The sequence below is a fragment of the Acanthochromis polyacanthus genome, chromosome 11, assembly GCF_021347895.1.
Source record: "Acanthochromis polyacanthus isolate Apoly-LR-REF ecotype Palm Island chromosome 11, KAUST_Apoly_ChrSc, whole genome shotgun sequence".
NCBI lineage: Eukaryota > Metazoa > Chordata > Actinopteri > Pomacentridae > Acanthochromis > Acanthochromis polyacanthus.
In genome coordinates, this window is record NC_067123.1 from 16134973 (window position 1) to 16162491 (window position 27519).

The window sequence follows — 27519 nt, forward strand, 5'->3', positions numbered from 1 at the left end:
GCAGAAAGTCGGAGTTAAGAAAGTTGATAACCACCTTGATCTCTGTTATCTCTGATAGGGGCTTTAGTTTTTGTCAAGCCGACTTAAAGAAAGATAGCATGACTATGTCAAACTTGCTTCGAGGTACAGCCTTCTGGTCTTTGTCATACAGCCCTTACAGATCCTGTTTTTTTCTTGTCTCATTGTCCTGTTTAAAAAAAACAACAACAATTGTCCTATGTTTAAACCAAATGTCCGACACCTGCACTCTGGATTGATGTGGGCTCTTATCGGATGTCCCAATAATGAAAGAGGTAACTATATGAACAGTCTTCTACAGCTCACACTGATTAAGCAGTGGAATATGTGGAGTATCTGCATCATGTGGGTTAACTGATGCCACCCAACTAGTATTACTGTCAACAGTATCTGGGTCATTCTAGAATTGGAGAACATTTGGGCTTCAACATTTCTGAATAATAAACCTTCTGTTTTACGGTTTTCTGCTCCATATTCATCAACAATAGGTAGTCTATTATCAAAGGCTTGATTGGCTCAGCTTACACATCAATCGTACCATTTTTATTCCACGTTTCATTTCACTCGAATCACAGTAACAGGGTCGCTAATCCATGCTAATGTTAGTTTTTCTCAGGAGTAGAAGCTAGATATTTAGCTAGCTGTTACTGCTGACCAAGAGGACAAACTTACTGATGGAAAACGGTAAAGAAAAGTACAAATAATTTGTCTTATCCTGAAAATATGATTAACATGGTTGTGTGAGGTAAAGTGAGGCATGCAAATGTGGGCTGACAATGTTGTGAAAATATGAAAACTAGAAGAGAGGACATAGCTTTGCTCCAGCCATTCTTTCGGGAAACTGTTTGACGATACCAGCCAAAAATGCTAACAGCTGTGTGCATGTTGTGGGACACACGTTCATGCATAATAATTATGATTTAAAGTATGTTTGATGATTTCAAAAATATTCCCACCATTACAAGAAACGTCAATGAAAAAAATAATCCCAAAAAAGGACATTTAAATTTTAACTGTTTTGAGATTCAATTTGGTCATCAGGGGGTGGGACAAGAGAAAATGGCATTATAGGGGGAACTCCAGACTTATTTGGTATTTTAAAAATATTATCAAACATTGTTTTCTCTTGTTTTTTGTTTTTTTCCCGTTTGGTGTCATGACAAGTGAATTTACACAACTGCATGTTTTAGTATTTTGTACATGGTTTATTTGAAATTTGATGCGTTGGACATAAAATGTTCTCCATTTCTGAAATGATTCATATTTAGTTACATACTCACGCACATCAACCCATCAATAGTTAACTTGAAGTCATTATAATTGAGGAGACTTCATTCATTTAGCTGTTTTCCATTTTTAAAGACAAAAAAATTCACGAACAAAGGCAGTCGGTACACTAGGTACACGTTTTAAATAAAGTTCGCTTTAAAAAAACGGAAGATGATTAAAAAGGAGGAAGAAGGTGGATGAGGAACGAGACGGGATCCGCCATCTTCGTGAGGTCAGAATCAACAGTGCAGGGGTAATAATTGTTTTTATTACTGTTATTAACAATATTAAATAATAATGTACATCTACGTTTACTGAACTTTGCTACAGCTGTAGAATTGAACTTCCGGTACATATCGGTGACGTGTGTTAGCAGCTTTTTAGGAGCTGCAGTAATGCTCACATAAACAAATCGTATACAGTCTATGAAACAAACACTATTCCGTAATATTTTCTATAATGATGGAATTACTGTCCGCTCATACGAGGCGGCACTGGGCTTCGTTGTGACTGTAAGCAGCTACTATAGCTACAACAGGATGTTTATGGCTTGTCGTAAAGACTCAAATGTTAACGCCTACTTTGTTGCCGAACAATTTTCTTCAACATTAACCATATACGCCATGCTGTCGAGAAGCGAGGACACGTCGAAAGTCAACGTTTTTACTGAACTTTATAGCCAAGTATATTAATTCTTCAACAGCTGCACCAAACAGTTGTGGATAAAGATACAGCCCCAAATCAAGGAGGCAGAAGTGACAAATAAAAGCTATTTTTCGTGTAGGACTTACTTTTATTGTCATTATTGTTTAGTTATTTTACATGATAAATATAATTGTCATTGATACTGTCTTTATTAAAGTAATCCTGAAAAAGTAATGGAAATAGGGAAATATAACAGCATCTAAGTAATAATGTTTATTTTCTGTCTCAATATGGTATTATAATGTTTTGGTCAAGTGTGTAGATGTGCAGAACAGTGGTAAAATGTAAACTCTGTTGCTTCGCTAGTATAAACCTAATGCTCTGCTGGGACTTCTTGGTGTGGATTATACGTGTTGCCTTCCACACAGGTACATAGAAAACATACATGCATGCATTGTAGAATCTGGCCACAGATGTAATTGTAACAGCTGTTTTGCCCGATGTGTTAGCCCTGTGATCGACTGGCAACCTGTCCAGGGTATATTCTCCTTCCTACCCAGTGGGTCATTCCACTTTCCACTAAATGCCCCATGCCTGACCATCTCCAATTTGACTTCTTTTTTTTCTTTTTTTTCTTTTTATTAGCTGGTGAATATTGATTGAATTGACCATGTGTAAAAATCTGGGGTCATAGGTAACAGTAGTTTTTGCGTTAAACTTTCTAAGAGGCATGGGGTCATGTACATTCTAGCGCTATATTCTTTGCACCCATCTGTGGAGCAAAGTTTGAAGTGCCATAACTTGAGAAGTAATGTAGTGATTTTCCTGAAATGTTGTAGGCTCATTGATATGTGCATATGATCTTCAATGGTACAACAATACAAACCAGTATTGTAGGTGCAAATTTGGTTAAAAAAAATTGCCTTTTTTTTTCAATTCTGATATTCAACAGACTGTACAACCTTTATTGTTCAAGAGGCTGATTTTTTTTTTCCTTTATTGGCACCAATGAGAGCTTTAAAAATGCAGATTATGGTGCCAGTCAGGGGCATATGAGAAAAAAAATTAATTGTCTTTTTGCATATACAAAAAGATAACGTACTCGGTTTATGACGTCCTACAGCGTTTTGTTGTGATGTCAGAACTGATTACGCTGCATTTAACTAGTTGGCAAGTGGAGCGAACGAATACTTTGAAGAAGACAGCTTTGTTTACATTTGCTGCTTGTACGCCACCCTGAATTGTCCTACTTTCACTATAGTTTTGCCCTTCATTATTGCTCCCAAGTGTAAGTCTGACTCTTCCAATGGCAGTGCTTCAAAGAAAAGAAAAGCCATCACCATGGAAGTGAAATTAGATATAATAAAATGCTTAGAAAAGAGTGAAACACCTACAAACATTGTCTGGTTGCTTGGCCTAAGTCACATGACTGTGTCGACAATCGTTGGTGATAAAAACTATATACTTGAACATGTGAAAGGATCTGCTCCTATAAATCAGCTGTAGTTACAAAGCAGCATGGTGGTCTCATTTTTGAGATGGAAAGAATATTAGTGCTTTGTCTGGAAGACCAACAGCAACACCGTGTCCCAGTGAGCCTTAAGTTAATTCAGGAGAAGGCTAAAAGTTTGTTTTAGTTACTGAACAGAGAAAAGAGAGAAGGGAGGGAAAGTGAAGAGTTTGAGTCTAGTAAAGGTTGGTTTTTGCAGTTTAAGACTCATGCTGATTTGCATAACCTTAAGGTGCAAGGGGAAGCTGCGAGTGGGGATTTTTCTAGGGCAGTGATTGAGATAATTAGGGACGGGGTTACTGTGCTTAACAAGTGTATATTGTGGATGAGACAGGCTTGTTCTGGAAGTGTGTGCCTACCATATGTACTTTGCCAAGGAAGAGAAGACAGCACCAGGCCATGAAGCCAGCAAGGAGAAACTGACTTTGTTTCTTGGAGTGACTTCAGGCTGAAGCCCTTGTTGGTCTATCTGACCAAGAATCCAAAGGCACTCAAGGGCATTTGAAAGGGTCAACTACCTGTCATCTGGAAGTCTAACAACAAGGCATGAGTGACACAAGATACTTGGGGACTGGTTCACCAACCATTTTGTGCCAGAAATGAAGTGGTATTGTGCATCAAATGGGGCTTTCCTTTAGAGTGTTGCTAGTGCTGGACAGTGCCCTTGGTCACCCTGCCCATTTGGATGACTTTCATCCTAATATGAAGGTGGCTTACCTCCCACCTGATACCACTTCCCTTTTACAGCCTATGGACCAAGGTGTCTTTCCTCTGGATTTGCTCCAGTTCAGCAACAAGTACATCAGTAAAGTCCAATACTGAAGTTGATAAGATATGGCCTGTGCTCTAGTTCATCCCAAAGATGTTGAACAAAGCGAGGTCAACACTCTTTGCAGGCTATGAAGTACTTTTACAGCACACTGGAAAAAGCTTTGGAACATGACAGCTGATGGCAGTAAAGTGCAGCAGGTCAGAGCAAAAAACAAAATTTGATCAAATTGTGCCCCTTTCACAGTCTGAAATGTAGCATCGAGAGGGTAGGATTTACTTTGACTACCTGTTCTCTACATGCATATCAGAGCATGTTGTACATTAGTTGTAGTACCTGCTTTCACCATCAGGCAAAGCCTCTTGCTGTTTAGTACTATAGCATTGTAGGTGGCAAGTAGAGGGCACTGAGGGGCTTTAGCCAGCAATGGGCACCATGACAGAGACCTCTGTGACGCTTAATGTCTACCAGCCGGAGTCAGTGTATCTTGTACATAGTGTCCTGCTATAACTTGGGCTCCTCCTTTTGACACCAGTGTGATATAACATGCTTCGGTTGGGGATTGTACCTGTCAAGTAGTAAATGTTGTGGCTGTATATTCCTGTGTGTCCTGTTTCAGATTATTCATTTGCCATTTGCTGCTGTAACTTTTCTACCTGGTAACTGCTCCATTCCCCTCGTTCTTTAATGACTTATACGACCTAACATTTCTCTACTTTTTCTCTTTATTGTGTTACTTTCAGATGCCAAGACATTGTTCAGCAGGTGGTTGCAAATCTAGGGACAACCGTGAGACTCGAAATGCTGGTATCACCTTTCACAAGTGAGTATTTTTATGTTTTGTAGAATGTCATTGTCATATCCATCTAAATTTTACAAACATCATAATTTTTCTGACATCCCTGTTGCATTCACAATTTACAGGGTGGAAACCATGACAATTTCAGTACTTTGAAAGCAATGTTTCTTTCATAGTCATAATTTTGGCTGATTACATTCTTCTTTTGCAATAAATGTACAGTGTTATACAAAAGTATTTGCCTCCCTGCAAATGTCTATTTCTTCTTTTTCTTCTTTGCCACGCGTAAATGTTTCAGTTCATCAAACTAACTTTAATATAAGACCAACATAACAGAAGAAACTCAAAGTGCCTTTCTTAAATGTTGATTTTATTTATTGAAGGAAAAAATGTTGTCCAGCCCCACCTTGCTCCATGTGAACAAGTAATTGCCCCCTTAGTTACCAATCTACCAAGTGACCCAATTAATTTAGCATTTGGGTTCAGTTTTGCCAGATACACATATGATTACTGCCAGGCTTGTTGAATCTAAGCATCACTACATAGAACCTGTCTGGCATTGTGAAGTAGACTAAAGAGATCCAAGAACAGATGTGAAACAAAGTCATTAACATTTTTCAGTCTGGAAAGAGTTCCAAAGCCATGGCTAAGGTTCTGGGACTCCAGAGAGCCACAGTTAGAGACATTATCCTCAAATGGAGAAACATGGAACAGCGGGGAACCTTCCAAGGAGTGCCTACCAGAGTTTCTCAGAGAGCGCATCAGCATATCATATAAAGAACCCAGACGAACATACTGCAAAAGTACTACAGGATTCACAGGCCTTAGTTCAGGCCCATCTACATGATTTCACAATATGGAAGACACTGGAAGAAATTGGCACCCATGGAGAGTTGCCAGGTGCAAACCACTCATGACATATCTAGATGACCCTTAAGACTTTTGAGATAACATCCTGTGGACTCATAAGTCAAAGGTGGAACTTTCTTGAAAGAGACGTGTCCATTCCATCTGGTGTAAAGTTAATATTGCATTCCACAAGAAGAACGTGATACCAACAGTGGAACGTAATGGTAGTATGATGGTTTGAGGACTTGGACGACTTGTCATAATTGATGGAGCCATGAATTCTGTTCGCAACCAGAAAATCCTCCTGGAGAATATCCACCATCAGTTCATGACCTAAAGGTCAACACTAATGGGTTAGGCAGCATGACAATTACCCAGAGAACACAAAGAGGTCCATCTGTGAGTGGCTCAAAAAGAACAAAATCAAGCATTTGGAGTGGCCTAGTCAAAGTGCAGACTTGAATCCCATTGTGATGCTGTGGCAGGACTTTAAAAGGACAGTTCATGCTCTCACACCATCTAATGTGACTGAATTAAAACTGTTCTGTCGAGAATAGTGGGCCAAAATTTCTCCATGGCAATATAAGGAATGAAGACTGATCACGTTATTGCATATGTTTAACTGTAGTTGTTGCTGCCAAGGGACCAACCCGTTGTTAGGTTTAGGGGGGCAATTACTTTTTCACAAGGTGATATAGGTTTTCAATAAATCATCATTTACAAAATGAATTTTGTGTTTTATGGGTTGTCTCTGTCTAATTTTAATTAAATCTAAATATTGGTTTGATGATCCGGAACATGTAAGTGTGAGAAATATGGAAAAATAGAAGACACCATTAAATACTGTTTTACAGTACTGTAGCTATCAGCTAGAGCTGAATGATGAGTCACAGTCAGATTAGTAATCCAATAGATGCAGGCTTTTTGATGCAGGACTAGGTTTACATTCAGTGAGCTGGGCTAGCACAAAAGATGATTCGGTGTATTTGAGGGGGAGAAGTTCTTCCATCCATGAAGTCCCATAATACAGTAATACCCTGAATTGATAAATATCAATTATATATTAATAATAATTTTGACTGATTAAAGAGGTCATGGTTTCTGTTCAGTTATTGGTGGCACCATTATTCACAAAACTATTACTAATGCACATGTCCTACTCTGAGACTGAAATGAAAAATCTCCATAATAATACTGGATATGACAGAAAAATATGTTGACTTCAGTGAACAGATTGGATAATTAATTACTCACAGTAAAATAAAAATGTCCTGACAGCTGTGATAGAGCTTAGGACTCAGCGCGAGGACGGCTGCCAAGTAACTGATTTAACAAATAATTAGACTCTGATTCACTGTGATTCTGTACATGACAGCTCACGTCAAGAAAAAATTCTCAATATTATTTGCTGTTAAATCCTGACTGTTGCTGTCTCTATGTTGGGGATCATTTATAACTTATTAATACAGTTAGCGCTGTGGTGTGTGGGGATGCTTATAAGGATCCTGTTGCTGTCTGATGCTCCAGGTGTTTAACAAACTCAGAGGAAACACTTCCACAAATAGATGGAAGCAACAAATTAGATTTAAGCTATTTGTGTCTCATTAATTTGCAAATACTTTAGCTCAAACTGAATGGCCCTGGTAAATCTAAAGATGTTTCTTGTTTTCCATCAAACGTTACATGACAATGCACATTCTTTCAGACTGTATTTTTGATGAGCCACTAAATATATGGATAAATAACTGTTAGAAGCAGAAGGATTTTGACTTTGAACAGAACTGTCGTTTTATTTACTTTACTGACCCTAGATTTTTTAAAACTAAACAGCAGTCCAAACTGATTTCAAAAAGGTGAAAAATTCATCTGGTCTGGAACAATCTACTATCTGCTAATTGCACAAAAAACATTTAGCAGTGCCTATGCATTATGGAGAGGACATACTATTAGTGTCAGGTTGAAAATGCAGTGCATCATTGACTAACTTTTGCAAGGAAAGAATAATTTTCTGTGTATGTACCAAGGTTTGCACATTACAGATGGGATTACATAATTGGATAAACTACGTGTCCAGCCTGGTAGAACAAATACCCTCATAGTTTTGCCTTACACAATTTTGTGAAATTGTATATTGACATAAGTGCAGTTTTTAATTACATTTATGAGCATTATGATTATCATCATTTGCCTTCAAGGAAAGGGAATGTAGAATAATTTACAACAGACAAAAGAACAACACAACCTCTGAGGTGAGGTTGTATGTCAGTTAAAGACATGCAAACTACTCTGATGTATGCATGGATGCACAACCATCTGGCTGCTGCTCTGTGAATCTAATGCTGCTTTCACTTGCACTCAGATTCTGTTACTACATTTTCGGATACCTGGACATAAGAATTTCAGTGAATGAACTTGACCTATTAGATCTGAGGTGGCCAACAACATTTTAGGAATGGCCATGGCACCCCCCAGATTCCCTCTTGGAATTGCCACGGTTTTCAAAATGTGTCAGCAATAAATGAATATAATGAAATATTTTCTAAAAGAATAAACTAAAATGAACTATTTTCTGACTTGGTAAATTATTGCTGTGTGCTTTAGGTTATCATGCTACTTTTATCTGGAGTAGCTGCAGTGTAGCAAAGCTTCATTTAATGTATAGTAACAGTTTTTTTCACAACACTTTGCAGTTTGTCAGCAAAAATATCAAAACGTTAGAGCTGAAAAAGCAATGTCTGAATTATAACAATACCTTTGTACCCATAGTTTTACTCATGTTTGCTGTAATGTCACACCAGGCTGTTAGAAAATGAAGAAATGAGAATTCTATATTTTATTTTATTTAACCTTTATTTAACCAGGAAAGATCCCATTGAGATTAAAAACCTCTTTTCCAAGAGAGTCCTGGCCAAGATAGGCAGCAGCAGATACAAAACAGTTCTAAAATCACACAGTTAAGACATGATTAATATACGAAAAAAGAATGAGAAAATAAATAAAAAGAACAACAATAATAAAATTTACAAAACAAGTTATAAAAAACAAGTACAAGTTGTGGAAATGGCTTCAAGAACTTTCAGTTTTGATTTAAAGGCACTCAATGAGATTAACTCAGTTAATCTGAAGTCTTTCTGCAACATATTCCAGGCAGAAGGTGCAGAAAAGCCTTTTTACCCAGCTCAGTACGAACATATGGAACTGAAAGTAACAGATGATCTTGTAAGCGGAGCAGGTGATGATCACAACTTTTCTGTGCTGTTAAGGAGCAAAAATGGGTAGGCAGGAGTCCAAGTATTGCCTTGTATATAAAAATATACCAATGATGACTCCTTCTGGTGGTTAGGGCTGGCCATCCCACCCGAGAGTATAACTCACAGTGGTGAGTTGACATTTTACAGTTTGTAATAAACCTCAACAAAGCGTGGTAAACAGTGTCAAGCATTTGGAGACTTTGAGCAGCAGCATTCATATACAAAAGATCTCCATAATCCAACACAGACAAAAATGTTGCAGCGACAAGCCGCTTTATTAAGCTGCAACAACACTGGAACCAGGGAACATGCAATGTATTTAATTGTCTTGGATGTTCTTAGTTGTTTTCAGAATTTTAAAAAATGTGTATGTATTTAACTTGTACTTGAGCAATGAAGTAACAGGTATGGCAACAGTAATGGAACAAAATGTAATGTAATGCGATGGCCAGGTTACCAAAAGGAGCAACGCGGAGAAAGCTGTGGATCACTAACTCCCACCGTGCAGACTCCTGGGATCCTCAGACGGATTTTGTCTACTTTTGTTCCAAGCACTTCACAGCTGAGAGCTTTGAACTGACTGGATGCAGGTCTGTGCACTCTAACCGGATGTAAAGAGATCATACATATCAATAGTTTAATTCTAAATCCTTAGTTATCGATTATTGGTGAAACTATGTGTCTAGAGTTGACAGTGTTGAGATAATTCCCTAAAATATTTTTGACTTTTTTATTTGCAGTGGGATCAAAAGATTAAAGGAAGATGCCTTCCCTACAGTATTTGATTTCTCCTCAGCAGCCAAATGCAAAAGAGCAGGAGCTCTGCAGAAACAAGACATTCCTGTCAGGTAAGCAGAACTGATACAGTGTCAGATTTGTCATTGTCTGTGAGTAGATTCTTGGTTTGTTAGATGATATTGACATGATTTCACACAGTTTCATTATCTATAGACTCAAATAGCAAAAACAATCTGTCATAGACTAGGCTTCATGGACAATTTAGATATTATTGTTCAGTTCCCAGGTCTGGCAGTGGAAACAGTTTTTACATTAAAAGGTTTTAAAGAGACCAAATGTAATTTCTTTTTTTTTTTTTTACATTATTTTACTGCAGTGCAATTAAACTTCAAGATACAAGGGCCAATAATACTACCAGCACAGAAGAAATAACACAGAGTTGTAGGGTTAATGGGCAAAGGTAGATTTTTCCTTTGATTTGCCCCTCATCTGTGTCTTGTCCATGCCAAAAGAAAGAATGGAAAATATAATTTGTTGCTTTATTTGTTTTCTCTAGGAAGAATTCCTGCTCTGGTGAACAGCAGAGCATTCAGCAGGAGAACAACCAAGCTGAAGAAGAACCTGCAGTTCAGAGGTCAGTAGAAGCAGACGAAGAGACGAACGAAAACATACTTGAACATTCTCAAGAGTCAGGGACGGAGCAGCCCTCACAGCAAGGACATAATTCTTTGCCACCTGAAGCCCGTCCGATTTCTCCATCACATTACATGAGGCGTCTACCCCCTCCTCCCGGCTTCTATCTGTCAAAGGAGCACAGCTATGCTCAACTCTGCCCCCTGTTGTGGAGGAGACGTTACGACCAGGCTGTTGACTGCCTGGAAAAGGCCTTACGTCAACTGAATGCAGCCAGACGGAGAGAAAACCGTCTACGGGGCGCTGTACTACGGCTCCGTGAAAAACGACTGAACCACACACTTGTTGTGTCACGAGCTGGTTGGAAAAGCAGGGGAAGCTGGACATCTGGCAGAGAGAAAATACAATGTAGAAGACATTCTGACCAAGAGGAGAGTGAGACTGATGCTGAATCTGAGAATACAGGGTTGTTTGTCGACAAGTATGTGAATCAGCTGGAGTTGGGGTGTCAATTTCTCCCAGATACAAGCAGCTGGTCTGAGGTGGACAAAGCATACTGCTTTTACTGTGGAAGAGGGGAGATGCAGATTGACGACCAGGTAGCATGTAGAGATTCAAACACGTTCAACGATGTGCAGTCCACAGAGCATAATGACTCCATGAAGAGTCAGAGAAGTGTTGAAAGTAGTGCTTGCAGCTCAGCTCAAAATGCTAAAGATGTACAGACTGTCAGGCTGGAAACACAACCTAGGAAAAATGTAGAAACTAGTGACACATCTGTAACAGAATCCCAAGTCATGTCCCAAAATCCAGGTCATCAGCATGTGATCCCTGCTGGGATGTCTCTACCTGATACTCATGAGCAGAGTTTGCATTTTGTAGGCGCTCAGCAGAAGCTGGTAGTCTCTGACACGTGTGAAGGTGATTCTGAAGGGATGGGTCTGGAGCATCAGCTGGACCTGCAGCAGCAGCAGGTATTTTGGATACAGGACAGTGCTGAAGGACAGGTCATTCTGGTGCCTCTCCTTACAGAAGATGGATCACAAAGCTTTTTGAAGATGGAGGGGTTTGCTGATAAAGCACAAGCAAGACTGGTGCCGGGAGTGGGTCAGTCTGGAGATGAAATAACATGTGATGATGAACACAGTGACCAATATTCTGTTATCAACAGTACATCAGTGGAAATGAAAGAAGATGTCAGGATAAAACTTAAAGAACACCTAGAGGGATTTCATCTTCAGCTGAGCACAGAGTTCAGAAACTGATTTCCTGACCGTAGATTTAATAACTGAGTGGACTATTCTGTATGTAGTGTAGACCTAATACTGCTACATCATTGTCCAAAGAACTATTAGAGAGCCACATCTGAAACACAGATAAAATCTTCCTTTAATACCATGAGCTCACACAATGTATTTTATTTGAACTGAATCCCACTTGCACCGTTCTTCTCCCGAAATACCCTCTAGAACACCAAATTTGGATCAGTCTGCTGCTGAAAATAGTTCCTAACAAATGCACTGTTCATTTCTGTTTATTCATCAAAAATGGCAGTGACCTGCTGTTTTAGGGAAACACTGAGCCATTTTAAATGATGCAATCTATTTCTGATGTGTTGGAATAGATTTACGTAGGGTCCAGTGGGTTTGGAGTTCAGAATCAGAACAGGCAAGGAAATCAGTGTGCATTGTGGATTTTAGTCTATTAATGAGACTTTCTGGCATTTTAAAAGAAAAAAAATACACACCAGAATAAACCTTTAACATTTAAAGAATAAAAATGATCACAGATACAACTGGTATCAGTAACAGGACATTTCTATGTAAAGTCATATCTGCATACTGTCCATTATTTGTAGTGTTAATAAACCATTCATTTATCAAGTGAACAAACCTGATTTGATAATGGCAGACAGGGACAGTTTTCTGTACTGATATAGCTCTAATGTCCAGTACACACTGAATAAAGAATTGATCTCATTGCCACTTTTGTGTGTTATTAGTTTTATATGAAGCACCTGCAGATGTAATGAGGTATGAATAAATGTTAGCATACGATGTGTGATAAGTGGGCAGGGCTGTTACTGAGCATGTATGACTCAAGACACACAAAGGGTAAATATATGTTTCTGTGGATGCGTTAAGGAATTCCTGCATACATGTTTTGTGCTTTCTGCATGAATATTATACATTTAGTGCAGTGTATGCCGGAGAGTGCTTAAAGTGCCAGTTGGCTATATTTCCATGACCTCTAGTGGCCAAACTACACAACAACAGTCCATCTTCTGTCTTTAATTAACATCATATTCAACTGCAGTATACAGACAGTTTGGCCACTAATTATCATTTTAGAATTTCACACAGTAATGTCTGATTTGACATTCCCAGATTATTTTATTTAATGCGACGTTTTTAAACAGACATCAGGGTATTAGCCACAACTTAAGGTTCACTTAATTTCATTGAAGTTTTTAGAGAAACTTTTCATTCTAGTCGATTTACAGAAAATTAAATGTAATTTCTGATGATTTTGAAGATTTATTCTACATTTCTGTGATGTTTAGCTGCTGGAAATGGTGGACACATTAAATCACATCATAAACTACAGACAATGTGGAGTTCAAGTATGTTAACACTCGGCTCATTTATTCTTTAAGTATTTAGCAACATTGTTAAAATACCACATGACAGTCTGAATATCTGACAGTTCATTACCAAAATCTGTTGTCCTGTGTACTATTTTACTTTACTATTGCCTTTTTTGTTGGTATTTTCTCTTGATTTACATATTGTGACAGGGACAGGTTTGGTCTCCTGATTTATAATCTGATGTGGTGCTGATTTACAGCAGTTTTCAGACTGCCTTGTCGTGGTTTCAATTCATTGAATACTGTGTACGAACTCACGTAATTGATGGACAACATTTTAAGAAATGTATTTGTTTCTGTAAGTTCCCACACAGACTGAAGGCTGCTGGAGAAAGTCTGTCGTGACCATAGACTGTATAATAAATATCTTTATTATACATTCTATAATAAAGTCTATATTTTGTATATATTATAAGTCCATAATAAAGATATTTATTATACAGTCTAAATTTGAATGAATGAATGTGCTTTATTGTCATTATACAGTGTACAATGAGATTGGAGAAGTTTGTTTGCTACAGTAGTGTAATGTGCAATAAACAAAAATGAACAATGACTAACATAAACAGCAGCATGTCCTATGTAAAGGATGTAAAAATGTTAAAGTGTTTTATAAGGCAAAGAGTGTCCAAGAGTTTAAGAGTATTAAAAAAGTGCAGTTTCAAATTACAAACTGGGAAAAGATGCTACAAGGCATAGAGGACTGAGAGCTCTCTTCCAGCCAGGGTTGATGAGTTCTTACTTGTGGCAGTTAAGATTTCCTGTATCTGTCCTTGTGGCAGCAGAGCTGGATCAGCCTGTTGGAAAAGCTGGTCCTCTGCCTATCCAGCAGGGGGTGAAGCAGGTGGTCAGAGTTATCCAGGATGGACAACATCCATCCATTCTCTATACACCGCTTTATCCTCACGAAGGTCGCGGGGTGCCTATCTCAGCTGACTCGGGCGAAGGCAGAGGACACCCTGGACAGGTCGCCAGTCTGTCGCAGGACTACATATACAGACAAACAAGCACACTCACATTCACACCTACGGACAACTTAGAGTAGCCAGTTAACCTCAGCATATTTTTGGACTGTGGGAGGAAGCCGGAGTAGCCGGAGAAAACTCATGCATTCACAGGGAGAACATGCAAACTCCATGCAGAAAGATCCCAGGCCCAGCCCGGGATTTGAACCGGGGATCTTCTTGCTGCAAGGCGAAAGTGCTGGATGGACAACAGTTTATTTAAAGTCCTCCTTTCCACCACAGCTTCAACACAGTCCACTTTTCATCCAACCACAGAGCCAGCTTTCCTGATCAGTTTATTTGGTTTGTTCTTGTCGCCAGTTGCAGTGCTCCTCCCCCAGCAGACCACTGCAAAGTACAGGGCCCTGGCCACAGCGGACTGATAAACAGACCTCCAACATTCTGCTGCACACGTTAAAGGACCTCAGCTTCCTCAGAAAATAGAAGCAATTCATCCCCTTCTTGTACACAGCGTCAGTGTTGGTCCTCCCTGGTCTAGAGATGCAGATGATTCCTACTGGACCACTCTACAAAATCACCCACCAGAGCCCTGTACTGCTCCTCCTGTCCATCTCTTACACACCTTACAACTGCTGAGTCATCAGAGACCATCTGCAAGTGGCATGACCTGGACTTGTACTGAAAGTCAGAGGTGTATACGGTGAATAGAAAAGGAGACAGTACAGTTCCCTGTGGAGGTCCTGTGCCGCCAACCACCACATCAGACAGAATGCTGCCATCATAGTTTACTAACAACCTTTATGGACCAGAGTCATCAGTTATTTCACCTGTGATGAGTCTAAATATCTGCTGTGAGAATGGCTACACAGTGAAACTACATTTTCCTCCACAATACGGGTTTTCATTATGACATAGTATGGTAATGTTGAGAAATTTAGTATGTCCATGGAGGCATGACTTGGCGCATTGTCCTGCATGAAGATGATCCTCTTCTTGTAACTAGCAGGCTTTGATTTGTACCATGGTATAAAATTTTGTCCCAAGAACTTGGTGTAATTTTCCGAGTTCATTTTTACTCTTCTCTAGAAGAAGGAGTAAAAATGAACTTGGAAGTCATGCCTCCAAGTACACAAAAGAGTGGCTGGCCAAGAAGAATTTCAAGGACAAACGCCTGATGACATGGCCCCCTGCTTCAACAGATCTAAACCCAATAGAGAATCTTTGGGCAATTCTCAAACAGGAGTTGTACGCCAATGGCCGCCAGTTTTCTTCTAAGGACAGTCTTTGGAGAGCAATATTGACCACAAGCAAGAACATTGACTCTAAAACCATCAAAAAGCTCACATGTTCAGTTGATTCTAGACTGGTTAAAGTATTGCAGAAGAAAGGCGGTTATATCAACATGTGATAAACACATTTTCAATTAAATATTGTTTAAAATTGTTATTTTTTATTATACCATTGTTGAATATTGTTTTAAAAATAAAGATTATCATGTTATATACTTGTTAGTATAAAATAAGTGTGTTGTTTACTTTTAAAACTGAACTTTGTCTATTTTTTATTTGACTTGCATAATTATCTGGAACAGTCATATTCTAGAAAATTGGATTATTACACCTCTAAATACTAAAAATATTCCAAAACTACCAAATAATGCTCACAATAGGCCTTTGCAATAGTAAAAAAAAAAAAAGCAGATTTAGTAAAATTAAGCAAAAAGCATCTTCACAATAACGAAAAATCACATTTGCATAATTATCTGGAACACACAGTAAACACAAACAACAGCACAATGTAAGAAAAGGTAAGTTGCATACCTCACTGGCTGCATAATCTTTGGGGGAGAAAACATCCACAGGACATTGCACTCCTCTTCAGTCCTCTCATGTGCTCATAGCATTAGCAGGTACACTGTTTGCAATAGTGCTTATAAAATAAATTACCTGACCCCAACAAGGTAACAACACTTGCTCCACAAAAATGTTCACTTTTAAACAACATTCACCATTGTGTGTTTCTCAGTCTCTTAAGCTTATTCATATAAAACAACAAAAATATCAATTTGTTTATGAAATTATTCCTGTTATCAACTCAAAAATAATTAAATGAACTTAAATTACATAGCTGACTTTGATGGCAGCTGTAGGTCTAATTTATGTTTATTTAGGTTTGCAAACTTATCTAAAAAAGGCCAAATTTGACCAACGCTCCTCTCTTTTTTTAAGGTGCATATAATTCAACAAAGAAGATCCTTTCCCATATTGAACAGATGCATCACATGCTACCAAAACTACCACTGTCTGTTCTTTTGCTCAACTTTGTTAAAACTGTTAAAAATAGAATATATTTTGCCAAAGCAAAAGAGTGAGTGTGTGTGTGTGTGTGTGTGTTCTTGTACTTGCTACATGGTGAGTACCATTTTCTGCATTTAACTATCAAAGTGAGGACATTTTTACAAAGTGAGGACATTTTGGCCGGTCCTCACTTTGAAACAGCCATGTTTGAGGGTGAAGACTTGTTTTTAGAGAACAGGTATGAATTGAGGTTTGGTTAGGGTTAGGGTAAGGATTAGGGTTAGGCGATCAGTTGTGATGGTTAAGGTTAGGATAAGGCTCTAGGAAATGCATTACGCCTATGGATGTCCTCACTAAGATAGAAGTACAAACATGTGTGTATGTGTGTGTGTGTGTGTGTGTGTGTGTGTGTGTGTGTACTTGTTTCTGCTATACCGGTGGGGACTTTGACCTGACTATTTGCTATAAAGGTGGACTTGTCTTATGGTGGGGACCTAAAATGAGGTCCCCACGGGTGGCAACACCGTTTTCTTGGCCATATTGTTGTTAATAAAAAATGTAAAAGTGCAAAAACGTTTGTTTAGGGTTAGGCATTGATTTGGTGATGGTTAAGGTTAGGGTTAGGGTAAGGGTTAGGAGTTAGATATGAATGGGAGTCAATGGTAAGTCCCCACCGGTATAGAAAAACAAACATGTGTGTGTGTGTGTGTGTGTGTGTGTGTGTGTGTGTGTGTGTGTGTGTGTGTGTGTGTGTCGTTGCTTTTATTGAATATTATTCTATATAATAAATAAATAAATATCTGCCTCCTGAGTCGTCCTTGCGTTTCGTCTCTTTCCAACCTTTCAAACTGTCCTGAGACCACAAAGGCCATAACACCTGACGATGACATAAGTATGCTAATAACACAATTTGTCCAAATGCAAGTCTTAGCCAAATATTTATTATTAAGCAGTGTTTTGGGTGGAAGAAACCTTTCAAATCTAAAGTTATGAGTTGAAGTGCACAATTTGGGTGGAATAAATCTTTAAAATTACATGTACTTGGACATGAAGTAATACTGTGGAATACTCCTTTAATGAACCTCTTAAATTGTAAATATATTTTGAGTGAAATCATCTTTTAGAACTGTAAGTTCCCCACTTTAGTTATCATCCATTGCAGTAGGTGGCACTGTCTAGAAAAAAAGGTCCTAAACATGCGGTCCTATCGGTGCAGTACCAACATTGCAGCTACTGTTTCTGCAGACCCATACTACTGGCCCATGTGAGGAAAAAGGGAAAGAAGAGAGAAGAAGGGCCAAGGAGAAGTGGCACTATGCAGAGCTGGAGGTGGAGGGCGTAACATGTTTCCTGTCAGAACTCTGAATGCAGCATTTTGTATCAGCCAGAGGATTTTAGGAGAATTATTGGAACATCCAGATAATGATCTGCACAAGAGCTGCAATTAAGTCCACAACTAAACCTGAATCCAACACTTTGAAAAATAAAAACATGACCAACAAGATGACAGATTCTGGTAACTCTAAATTGTCCGTAGGTATGAATATGAGTGTGATTGTCTCTATATGTAGCCCTGTGATAGACTGGTGACCTGTCCATGGTGCCCCACGACCCTAATGAGGATTATGCGGTGTGTAGATAATGGATGGATGGATGTTCAGCTTATGACCACACCCTAGTGTGACTTTAAAGGGCATTGATCACAATCACATGACCAGGATACAGACACTCCTTTGGACAGTGACCGCATGGACAGGATGTGTATGAATGTGATGTTAAAGGCATTAGAGGAGATTTAATTTCCTATGACTTTGAACGTAGCATGCGCACATACAACCTCTCCCTCACCCCCCTCTAACCTCCCCCTTCTTAACATTTACAAAGAAACGCCCCCCTCCAGAAACTTGCGTAGGACTCGTGAAGTTGCCTACAGCCGCAGTATAATCAATAATCAATAATACATTTTACCTGTCCAGAAGGAATTTAGCAACCAAGGCATCTGTCTTTAGGTCCATTTGTTGCTTGAGCTGACGCCATTGCCCAAATGACTCGCCAATAATCACTTTTGTTTTTGGATTCTCGCGATCCAGTTGTCTTTTATTTTCTCTGACCTCAAAAAAGACTTTCTTTTACGGCTGGGTCCCCCTGGATCTTTATCCGCCATTATGTCAAAAAAGATGAGCAAAACAAGTCGCCAGCTAACTACGAAGCTATACCACAGCAACACATACACAAAACACGTAAGTCCAAGGTGTACGTAATCTACGTAACTAGGCCTGAGCAGGAAGATTTTTGATTGACAGGAAAGGGAGCAAAGCAAACGCCTCGGTCTGAGCGCGTTGATTGGCTGATGTTTTTCAGGTCCTGCCATGTCCACAGTTTTGTTTTGTTTTTTATTCTTTTAGAAACCATACATACAAGTCCACTAAAGGTCAGTATATTCGTTTTATGTGAATCAGACAAATTAAACAACAAAAACATCCTCCATAATGCCTTTAAGTGGTCCTGTTCGGCAAAATGTGCAGCACCTTCGCCAAGCCCTTCAGGAGGAGTGACACACCTTTCCACAAGCACATTTAATATAAATGTACCACAAACAAAATGATCTTGGGCAGAGACAGGCGTGTGTTATGGATGTATATGTTGTGTACAGATACCAAATCATATAAATTAAATATGTAGTGAGTGGCAGGAATCAATGGGATTTGGAAACACCCCCACAATGTAATCAGTTGTTCCTTGTATGATTTCCAACGGGTAAGTTCCGATAAATCCACAGTGGTGGATTTGTAGAAGGATCGCAATCATGTGATCGTCAGCAGGCAGCTGAAGAAGTGTTCACTTGTTGCCATAGCTAAAGTGACGCCATGCTGCTATCTCAAAATGATACAGAAATCTTTAACAAATCCAGAGTTCCAGAGATAGAGACTATAAGCGGCATCACTGCTAAAATCTAATCACTTGATCCTTGTGTCATTTCTGACCTTCCCTGAAAACTTCATCCAAATCCATCAGTCCGTTTTTGAGTAATGGTGTGAACAGGCAGACAGACAGACCAGCGTCGATCATCATATAACTCTGCTGCATTCCTTGGCGGAGAAATAAGATATATCCAGATCATTCTACACATCACAGAATGGTCTGCCTAAGTGAAACTAGTTCTCTGAGTATGTAGCCATTTATCAGCTTCACTACTGATTATGTGGGATCAGACTTGAGTGTGTGATGGTCTTGGCCACCTCTTGGATCCCTCTCTGTCTAGATGCACATGTGATGCTTTGTGGATATTTCAGAGCCTTAAACTCCTCGTTTAGCAAGTTTTTCTCCATAATGGTTAGCATTTAGTTAGGAAAGCATTAGCTTAAACTCCTTTTACGGTATAAAAAAAAGCAAAAAATGTGGGAGCAGCTTAGTACATTAACACTGAGAAAGGTTGATGGTGTCATGCTGAAACAATTCACTGTGGCGTTTTTGACTGGGTGTGGCATTAACTCTTCCCAGTCAGATATTCAGGAATGAGAAAGACATGTGGGACTGAGTCACACCACACAACCACTTCAGTCGTACATTGCGTTACACTGCTCGCCTCGCTGCTCTCCACAGGTACAAATCCCAGCCTGGTCTACTGTCTGCCACAGTTCTGCTCTTTTGAGTTGATTTTCTTCACCTTTATATTTAAGTTTGAGTAACTTCAGCGACTTGCCCAACCCGTAGACTGTCTGGAATTAGTCTGAAAACTGGTGAGAAAGAATGTGGTTTTGCCTGTTTCCTTCCCCCCATGTTTGTCCCTCCTCCTTCTTTTTCCTTTTTTTTTTTTATTTAACAGCTTTTCCAAGAACATGATTTAAGGTCATCCTAAAGACTGGACAGAATTCAATAAAAGTTGCTGTATCAGAAGCGCAGGTCAAGGAGCAGCTGGTTGTGAAAAGGTTAAAGTGACTGTGGGACAAAAGCACATTACCAGCCTAAACTTGCAGGCAGTTATTGCGTAAAAGAGTTCTGTCCAACTTTAGTAAAGGTTTCCAGATGTGCAATGAGATGTGTTGGATGGAAGCAACTCTTCACAAGAATGTCCAAGCAGATTAACTGATACAAAAACAGCGCTATATGGTGCACATTATTTGCTAAAGCATGAGTCAGCTATAGCCTCATGCTGGCTGGATGTGCTACATTGTGGTCGTTTGCATATTCTTCTTCCTGGCTTTTCTCTCATGCTGAGGGAGGATCCAGGAATGCTGCCAGCTGGTGACACAAGTAATGCTCCACTGACACACAACAGCAGCGAGACACAAAAGGAAGACACGTTAACCTGCTACAGCCGACATGCCTCAGGTAAGAAATGACAAAACTGTTCTTTTATCTGCGGAAAAGTCGAGCTGAGAGCTGACATGTTTTTAACTCGGCCGTTTGAAGCCTCGCTGCTTTGATTAGGAGAAGTCAAGAAGTCGTTCGCTGTCGAGCTTGTTCACCGCGAAATAGAACATGTACACATGAAATGAGCCAGTTTTCGTTAGCCTGAAAAAAACCCCGTATTTAACGACATGCCACGCTAACAAACTCAGGCCGAGTAGAGACGCTTGTTTTACAGAGTCGAGCTTTTGAAACAGAAACTTTCCAGGCGTGTGCAGCCAGCGGCCCCTCCCTGACAGTCAGACTACCGTTCCTCACAGCAGCTCCTCATCCGCTGATCAGCGCAATGTCCCAACTTCCAGGCAGACTAGACACTTTAAGGAGAGCATTTGTGTAGATTTGACATATACAGTACCCGAATCCACCATCTACCTGTCCGTGTTCTCTGTGTAGAACAGGATTGTGCATTATAGCTTGACTTCCTCTTTATTTTAGGACCTTTCTATCTGTGACATACACGGCGCCGTTCAAAAGTTTGGGATCACCCAGACAATTCCATGTTTTCCATGAGAACTCACACTTTTATTCATGTGCTAACGTAATTGCACAAGGGTTTTCTAATCATCAATTAGCCTTTCAACACCATTAGCTAACACAATGTAACATTAAAATACAGGAGTGATGGTTGCTGGAAATGGGCCCTGTACCCCTATGAAAATATTCCATTAAAAAGCAGCTGTTTCCAGCTAGTACTTCTGATTAATTTAATGTTATCCTTATTGAGAAAAAAAACACACTTTTCTTTCAAAAATAAGGACATTTCCTAGTGACCCCAAACTTTTGAACAGCAGTCTATGTTCTTCCAACCTTCAGCCTGTCAAGCTGAGAATCTGAAGGTTGGATGGGGGCACCATGGGTGGTCTTTCAGCATCTACTGCTGTTCCCCTATTTTCAGTTTAAGATACATTTTCAAATATAATTATAAAGCTCCTCAACAAGCCACATCCCTGCACTGTCTCTAAACATATGGTTCAGCTTTTTGAAACACAGTACTGTAGAGGATTAGGTCATCTCTAACCTGGATAACAAAGGAAGGGGAGTATCTTAACTATTGAAGGAAAGTCAAATGCACTAATGTATTTTCCATAAAGTTCAAATAGGTGACTGTTTTCTAAACTGGTAATATAACTACATACATAGACATAACAGTCATTAATCCAAAACCTGTCTGATGACACTTCTGTATCTCTTGGCTAACATAACTCTCTGTAAAACTTGAGTGAGAATTACTAGATGTTGTAACGTTCTACAGCAACACACACTGCCCTGTCTAAAGCCAGGATTTGGTACTCTCCGTGGGAGAGATTAGAGGGCCTGCAGTGGCTTGTGGTACATCAGTCAGAAAGGGTGTGGTTTTGACAAAGCTGTTGGCTCGCATACATCAAATTACTGTTGCAGGATTAGGGCAGGTTCGTCTGGTGGCCAAGGAACCAGCCTTACACTAAAATAATCTACATTTCTCAATATGTTAAGTGTACCAACTTTCTAAGGTGCTGATGACTGGTGTTTAGAGGTTGTGGATGATGGTATGATATTCCTAGTTTATGCTAACTTTTACAGTGGTAGTACAACTGCTCTTGGATGGTATGTCACTAGTACAGTTATCATTAATATTCCTAATACAGGTTCTTACCATCTTTTATCGCTTGTTTGTGCCATTTCCAACCAGAAGAAATTGGCATAAATCTAAATTTGATACTTCATATTTATGTATTACTGTGTTAAACCTAACCAGGCATGCATATTATTTCCTAATTACCAGAAAGGCTTTGCAATGAGATGACAATTATTCATGTAACTTTCGTCACAAACAACCCTCTATGATTCAGTGGCTGATGTTGTTCCTCGCAGCCATAGCTACAAAACAAAGAGTGACATGTCCTCGGTCCTCTGATTATCCTAGCATTATCGAACCAGTGAATATGGTTTTAAAGTTTTGAAGTGCATTTAAAACTGTAGCATTAAATAATAGAAACAGACAACAGTAAAAGAAACACAACAAGGCAGTGCAAAAGAAAAACGGATGTAAAGCTATATTGTAGACAAGGTCTGCTGTCTTGGCAGAAAGTGTTTGTCCAGTAGAAATACAATTGTATGGCTTCTAAATTCCATTTTCTAAGCCTTATGGCTTGTCCACCTGGATTCTTAAACATGCTTATATTAACCCCCGGAGGGGATCTTACTGTAGACTGATTTGTAAATGTGAATCTAAAACATGACTAACATATTGAAAGTGTATTGCAGGTTTAGAAAAATAGAGAAATAGTGAAGTGCATATACTTGAAGGTGAAATATTCTATTCAGGGGAGCCAAATGAAAAAAGCAGACTCATCTTTGGTGCTCCAGATTTTGACAAGTTGCCTCATGTTTTTGGATCTTTTTCTTTAACTGGTCTGCAACTGTATAAACTTCAGTGTGTCTGTGAAGTGCTGCCAGTCTGGAGGGCCCACAGAGGGACGGAGTATGGATGTGAGAGCTCGCGCAGGACTTCAAAAGCTGCTTCATATTAGCTTCATCTTCTCCAAATTTTTTAAGTGCTCTAAAATTATAAATGGCACAAGTAAAACTGGAGGCTTCCTCTTATCCACTCGCTGACGTTGCAACAACGTATTATGATGGTTCAGCACATATGAAGCTCTGAAAATGATATAATTCAGATTATGACCTACTGCTCTCTGTACTGATATTCCTCTGCATTGCCAATCTTATTTGAATTCACAGGTTTAGCCAAGACTCCAATGTCTGACTTTAGTTGTGTTGTTTATTTTACCTAGAAGTATTTGTAAATTCGTGCCATATTGTACTGTCTTGGCAATGTACTTTCTTTTTTTTTTGCTTTCAAAGTCCATGAAACTCTAAAGCAGTCCTGCCCATCTTCAGTGACATGCAGGTTTTAAAGAGGGAGATACAATGACATGCCATAGGCAGTATTAGAATATCCCTGATAAGTAATATTATGGGGCAGTATCAGTTTGTCTGGTTCACTTTGATATACTGATGAATAACCATCAGTAAAGACTGGCATGAAGGTCATTAGAAAAACCTCAAATCTAATTCACATCCTGTGATCTGTTCTTTTATAAGTGAGTTTAGAGATCTGTTCAGGTCGGTGTGGCTGACTTTATCAATAATGTGTGTAGCATGACTTAATTGGACATGTGTAGTGAGTTTTATATATCCTCTGCTGCTGTTGTGTCGATGCAGAGCCTCTAACAATCCTTTTTCTCCTCTCTTTCTTCTTCTTTCTTCCCCAGTATTCAGACTTGGAGAAGGCCATCAACACACTGGTCACCCAGTTCCACTCTGCTTCAGCTGACAATGGTCCGACGCTGAAAACTGATGAATTCAAAGGTCTTTTGTCCCAGATGCCTAATCTTGTAAAGGTAAAACTGCTGTCAGTTTATCTGTGCCTCTCACCCAGCCAGATCTGCTGTTAACTGTAGCAGCTGGGTGTGGCAGCACTCCTCAGCTTATTCAGTTCACACAAGGGCAGCCAGGAACATGTTCATTCACACAGTCGTAATCACACACCAGCAACGTCACACTGTAAGAACTGAGGCACACGTAAGAACTGGGCCATGTAGAAAAATCAAGTGTTGAACTTTATTTAAAGTAACAATCAAGATACGTATTCATTGAGGGAGTATAACATTGAAAATCAGTCAGATGGGATCACAGTCACCATAGACTTCCTGTTGTAACTGCAGTGAATCCAAGACAACTGCAGCTGCTGCACCTTTACAAATAGCAAGATGCAGACTTTTTAGAGGCACATTTCAAGCTTAAGGATGAGTCTTTATGACCTTCAAAAAATGCTTTTTTATTCAAATAAAGTTTTTCTTTTGAAGACTGATATTGCTTTGGAGACTAAGTAGTCCACATTTAACCCAGGAAAAGTCCTAATTCAGTTTTTTGGGAGTACCGTCTACAGTCCTGAGTTGCTGTCAAGTCTAGACAAGACATGCCTCTTTAGCAACACATCCTATGCAAGATTTTTCCAACTGTCCTTACACCTGCCATTGAATTCCAACATTTTAAGATGTTCAGAGAGAAGCAGACCAATATTACAGCGAAATAAAAGTGCTAAACACAATTGCCAATGTTCCCCACAGTTTGGAATGGCTGCTTTTCTTGATTTTGTGTCCTTGAAAACAAGACATTTCACCACGTTACTTTGGGCTAAGGGAACATGGGTGCAGAAGAATAAACAAATGATTGTCTACACTGTTAATTTTATAGCAAATCTGAGCTAAATATTGTGACTATTTTATTCTACATTTACTATTTCAATTTTTTTTAAAAGGTCAGCTGTTTGCAGTTCTAGACTTGTGCACGGAGAAGATTTGAGATTAGGCTGATGACATATTAAAAATATAGGAAGTAAAATATTTTGAGTATATAGCGCCAGCCAGGGATTGGTCTGGTGTGCTGCTGTTTGTTGTCTAATCGGACTTATTTGTTCTAAATGTCTGTTCTGCCTTTGTAGAATATATTAATTCACTGAACTATTTAGTTATCGGCAGTAAAGGCTTGGTTAGTGAATCTTGCCTTTAATGCTTTCACTGTGAATCATTTCCCCCAAACTGTTTTGGTGTGTTCCAACAGGGTATTGGCACAGATCAGGGACTGGGTGAGATCCTGCGGAAGATGGGTGTCGGTGATGGCGAGGGCATCTCTTTCAAGCATTTCTGGAACTTAATCCAGACAGTAGCCACCACGCAGCATGGCCTCCTCAGCGGCCAGAAGGGCACCTCCTGCAGCTGCATCCTACTGTGAAGAGCGGACTCTCAGCCCAACACATCGAGCTCCGAGTTTCCACTCTGCACTTTGACTAAACAGAGCAACAATACGCATATCATTGTCTTCATTATGAGTCAGAATACAAAAGTACAATGTCTTATTTGGCACAGAAAGCCGTTTCCAGCCTGAAACATTACAGTTTTAAAATGCTCTGATCTCTTCTGTCTTTATATTGTCAATTATCATTCGTACCAGTTCAACGTCAGGCTAAGAAATTGCAATTTTGTAAATTCTCAAATTGTATAAATCTATTGGTTGCCATATTTTTAAAGGAAATTTTTGCTTTCATGTAGTTTTTGATAAAGCAGTCATCTCTTCCTCATTCTTAGTGCCAAACAACATCTCTAAGTAGCCATTTGTTAATTGTGAAAACAGTTATTTGGTTTATCATATTGAACATGCTAATATTGGTTTCAGTTTGTGTTGCAAGGCTGGTACACCTGACTGTGGCATTCTTATTAGCCCTGGAAGGTTAGATGCCCTTCTTTTGAGTTCAAGATACACAGGCCGTTCTATGGGTGCAAGATCACAAAATGTCCATTGGAGGGGGACAACAATTTGTCAAAGCCTCCTAACAGTATCTGTCTAACATGGTGACAGCTGATGCAGTTGGTATCACCACTATTTGAGTGATTTATCTTGTCTTGCCACTTTCTATCACAACAGAACCAAAGCTAATCTGGGGACAGTAACTGTTGCAAAAGGCTGCTTTTCACTATCACAGTCACAATATTTACCACATTTTCACTTTCCAGCATTTGCACCATGTTTGTTTTTTTGTGTCTAATTGTGATTCGTGGTGACTTCAGTCGGGTCACGTTAACTTAAACAGTGGTAGAAGAATGAATGGCCCATAGCTGTGGTATTTACATTTTCATAGCTTAAAAGTCTGAAGACAAAATTGTTGAAGTCCACAAAAGGGAACCATAGCCTTAAAGAGGAAGATGATGCAACATCACTGACAATTACAGCATATGGAACAAGAACAGGCTTTTAGGATGTAATGGTCACGGGTATATAATTAACCATCTGAGTGCCTGGGATACAGTTTATATGTTAATATAGTGTGGCCAACTTTGCATATGGAAAAGACTAACTCATAATCACCACATACTACCATCTGAAGGCTTCAGTACAATAGTATGTGTCATCAAATGGAATTTAGACCAGGTTGTTATAAAAAATAGAGTAAGAACTTCCTTTTGACTTTAGAAACACTGAAACATTTAAATAGAATTTCTTTATTGGTTTGTGCAGAACTGACTTCAGGGTAAATTATCACTGCAATTCTCTATCCATCTCAGTTTGAGCTAATATGCATCAGTTACAAAACATTAGTGGTTTGGATTATTTCTAAATGTCAATAGTTTTTGCCATCTCAATTTGTGTCTTTTTGTCCCTCATAGTAGTATTGCTTGTAGTCCTGCATTTTACATGTATTTATATTTTGTTATTCTCTGTATTCTGACCTGTGGAACATCATAAGAAAAATGAAGTCACAAATATATCAAGAGATGTCCAATACTACATGTGTATTGCATTTGCTTCATAGGGAAAAATAATTCACACCGTGTAAGTGTCATTTTTATGAAAATCTTAACCTATCTTGTGGTCCATGGAATGCTTATTAGATACATTTTCCATATGTGGAAAACAAAAGAATAGTATAATGACCTGAATTTAATTTCCTAGTTTTCTGTTGTTTGTTTTTTAAATAGGAAATAAGCATTATCCAAACCTAAAGGATTTTTTTCAACATTGTCTTTTTTTTTCAATATATACATAAAGAGAAAGGAAATAAAACACAAAAAGTCAAACAAAATACATCAAACAGTTCCCTCCAACCAACAGATGCCAATTCACATTGTATAAAAGCTGCGTGTTTTATTTGCAAAATTAATAAAGAATCCCCAAACTTC

At 39.0% G+C, this 27519-nt stretch overlaps 2 protein-coding genes across 2 annotated transcripts; both read left to right on the plus strand.

Moving 5' to 3' along the window:
* The first annotated feature begins 50 nt into the window (after positions 1 to 50).
* Positions 51 to 12466, plus strand: thap7 (THAP domain containing 7). The gene is made up of 5 exons (XM_022217492.2): positions 51 to 1540; positions 4955 to 5034; positions 9563 to 9700; positions 9851 to 9958; positions 10405 to 12466. Exons 2-5 carry the CDS (start codon positions 4955 to 4957, stop codon positions 11744 to 11746), a joined length of 1668 nt encoding a protein of 555 aa, XP_022073184.1. The 5' UTR covers positions 51 to 1540; the 3' UTR covers positions 11747 to 12466.
* An 8095-nt stretch (positions 12467 to 20561) lies between these two features.
* Positions 20562 to 27519, plus strand: s100v2 (S100 calcium binding protein V2). The gene is made up of 3 exons (XM_022217486.2): positions 20562 to 20722; positions 24055 to 24183; positions 25406 to 27519. Exons 1-3 carry the CDS (start codon positions 20714 to 20716, stop codon positions 25574 to 25576), a joined length of 309 nt encoding a protein of 102 aa, XP_022073178.1. The 5' UTR covers positions 20562 to 20713; the 3' UTR covers positions 25577 to 27519.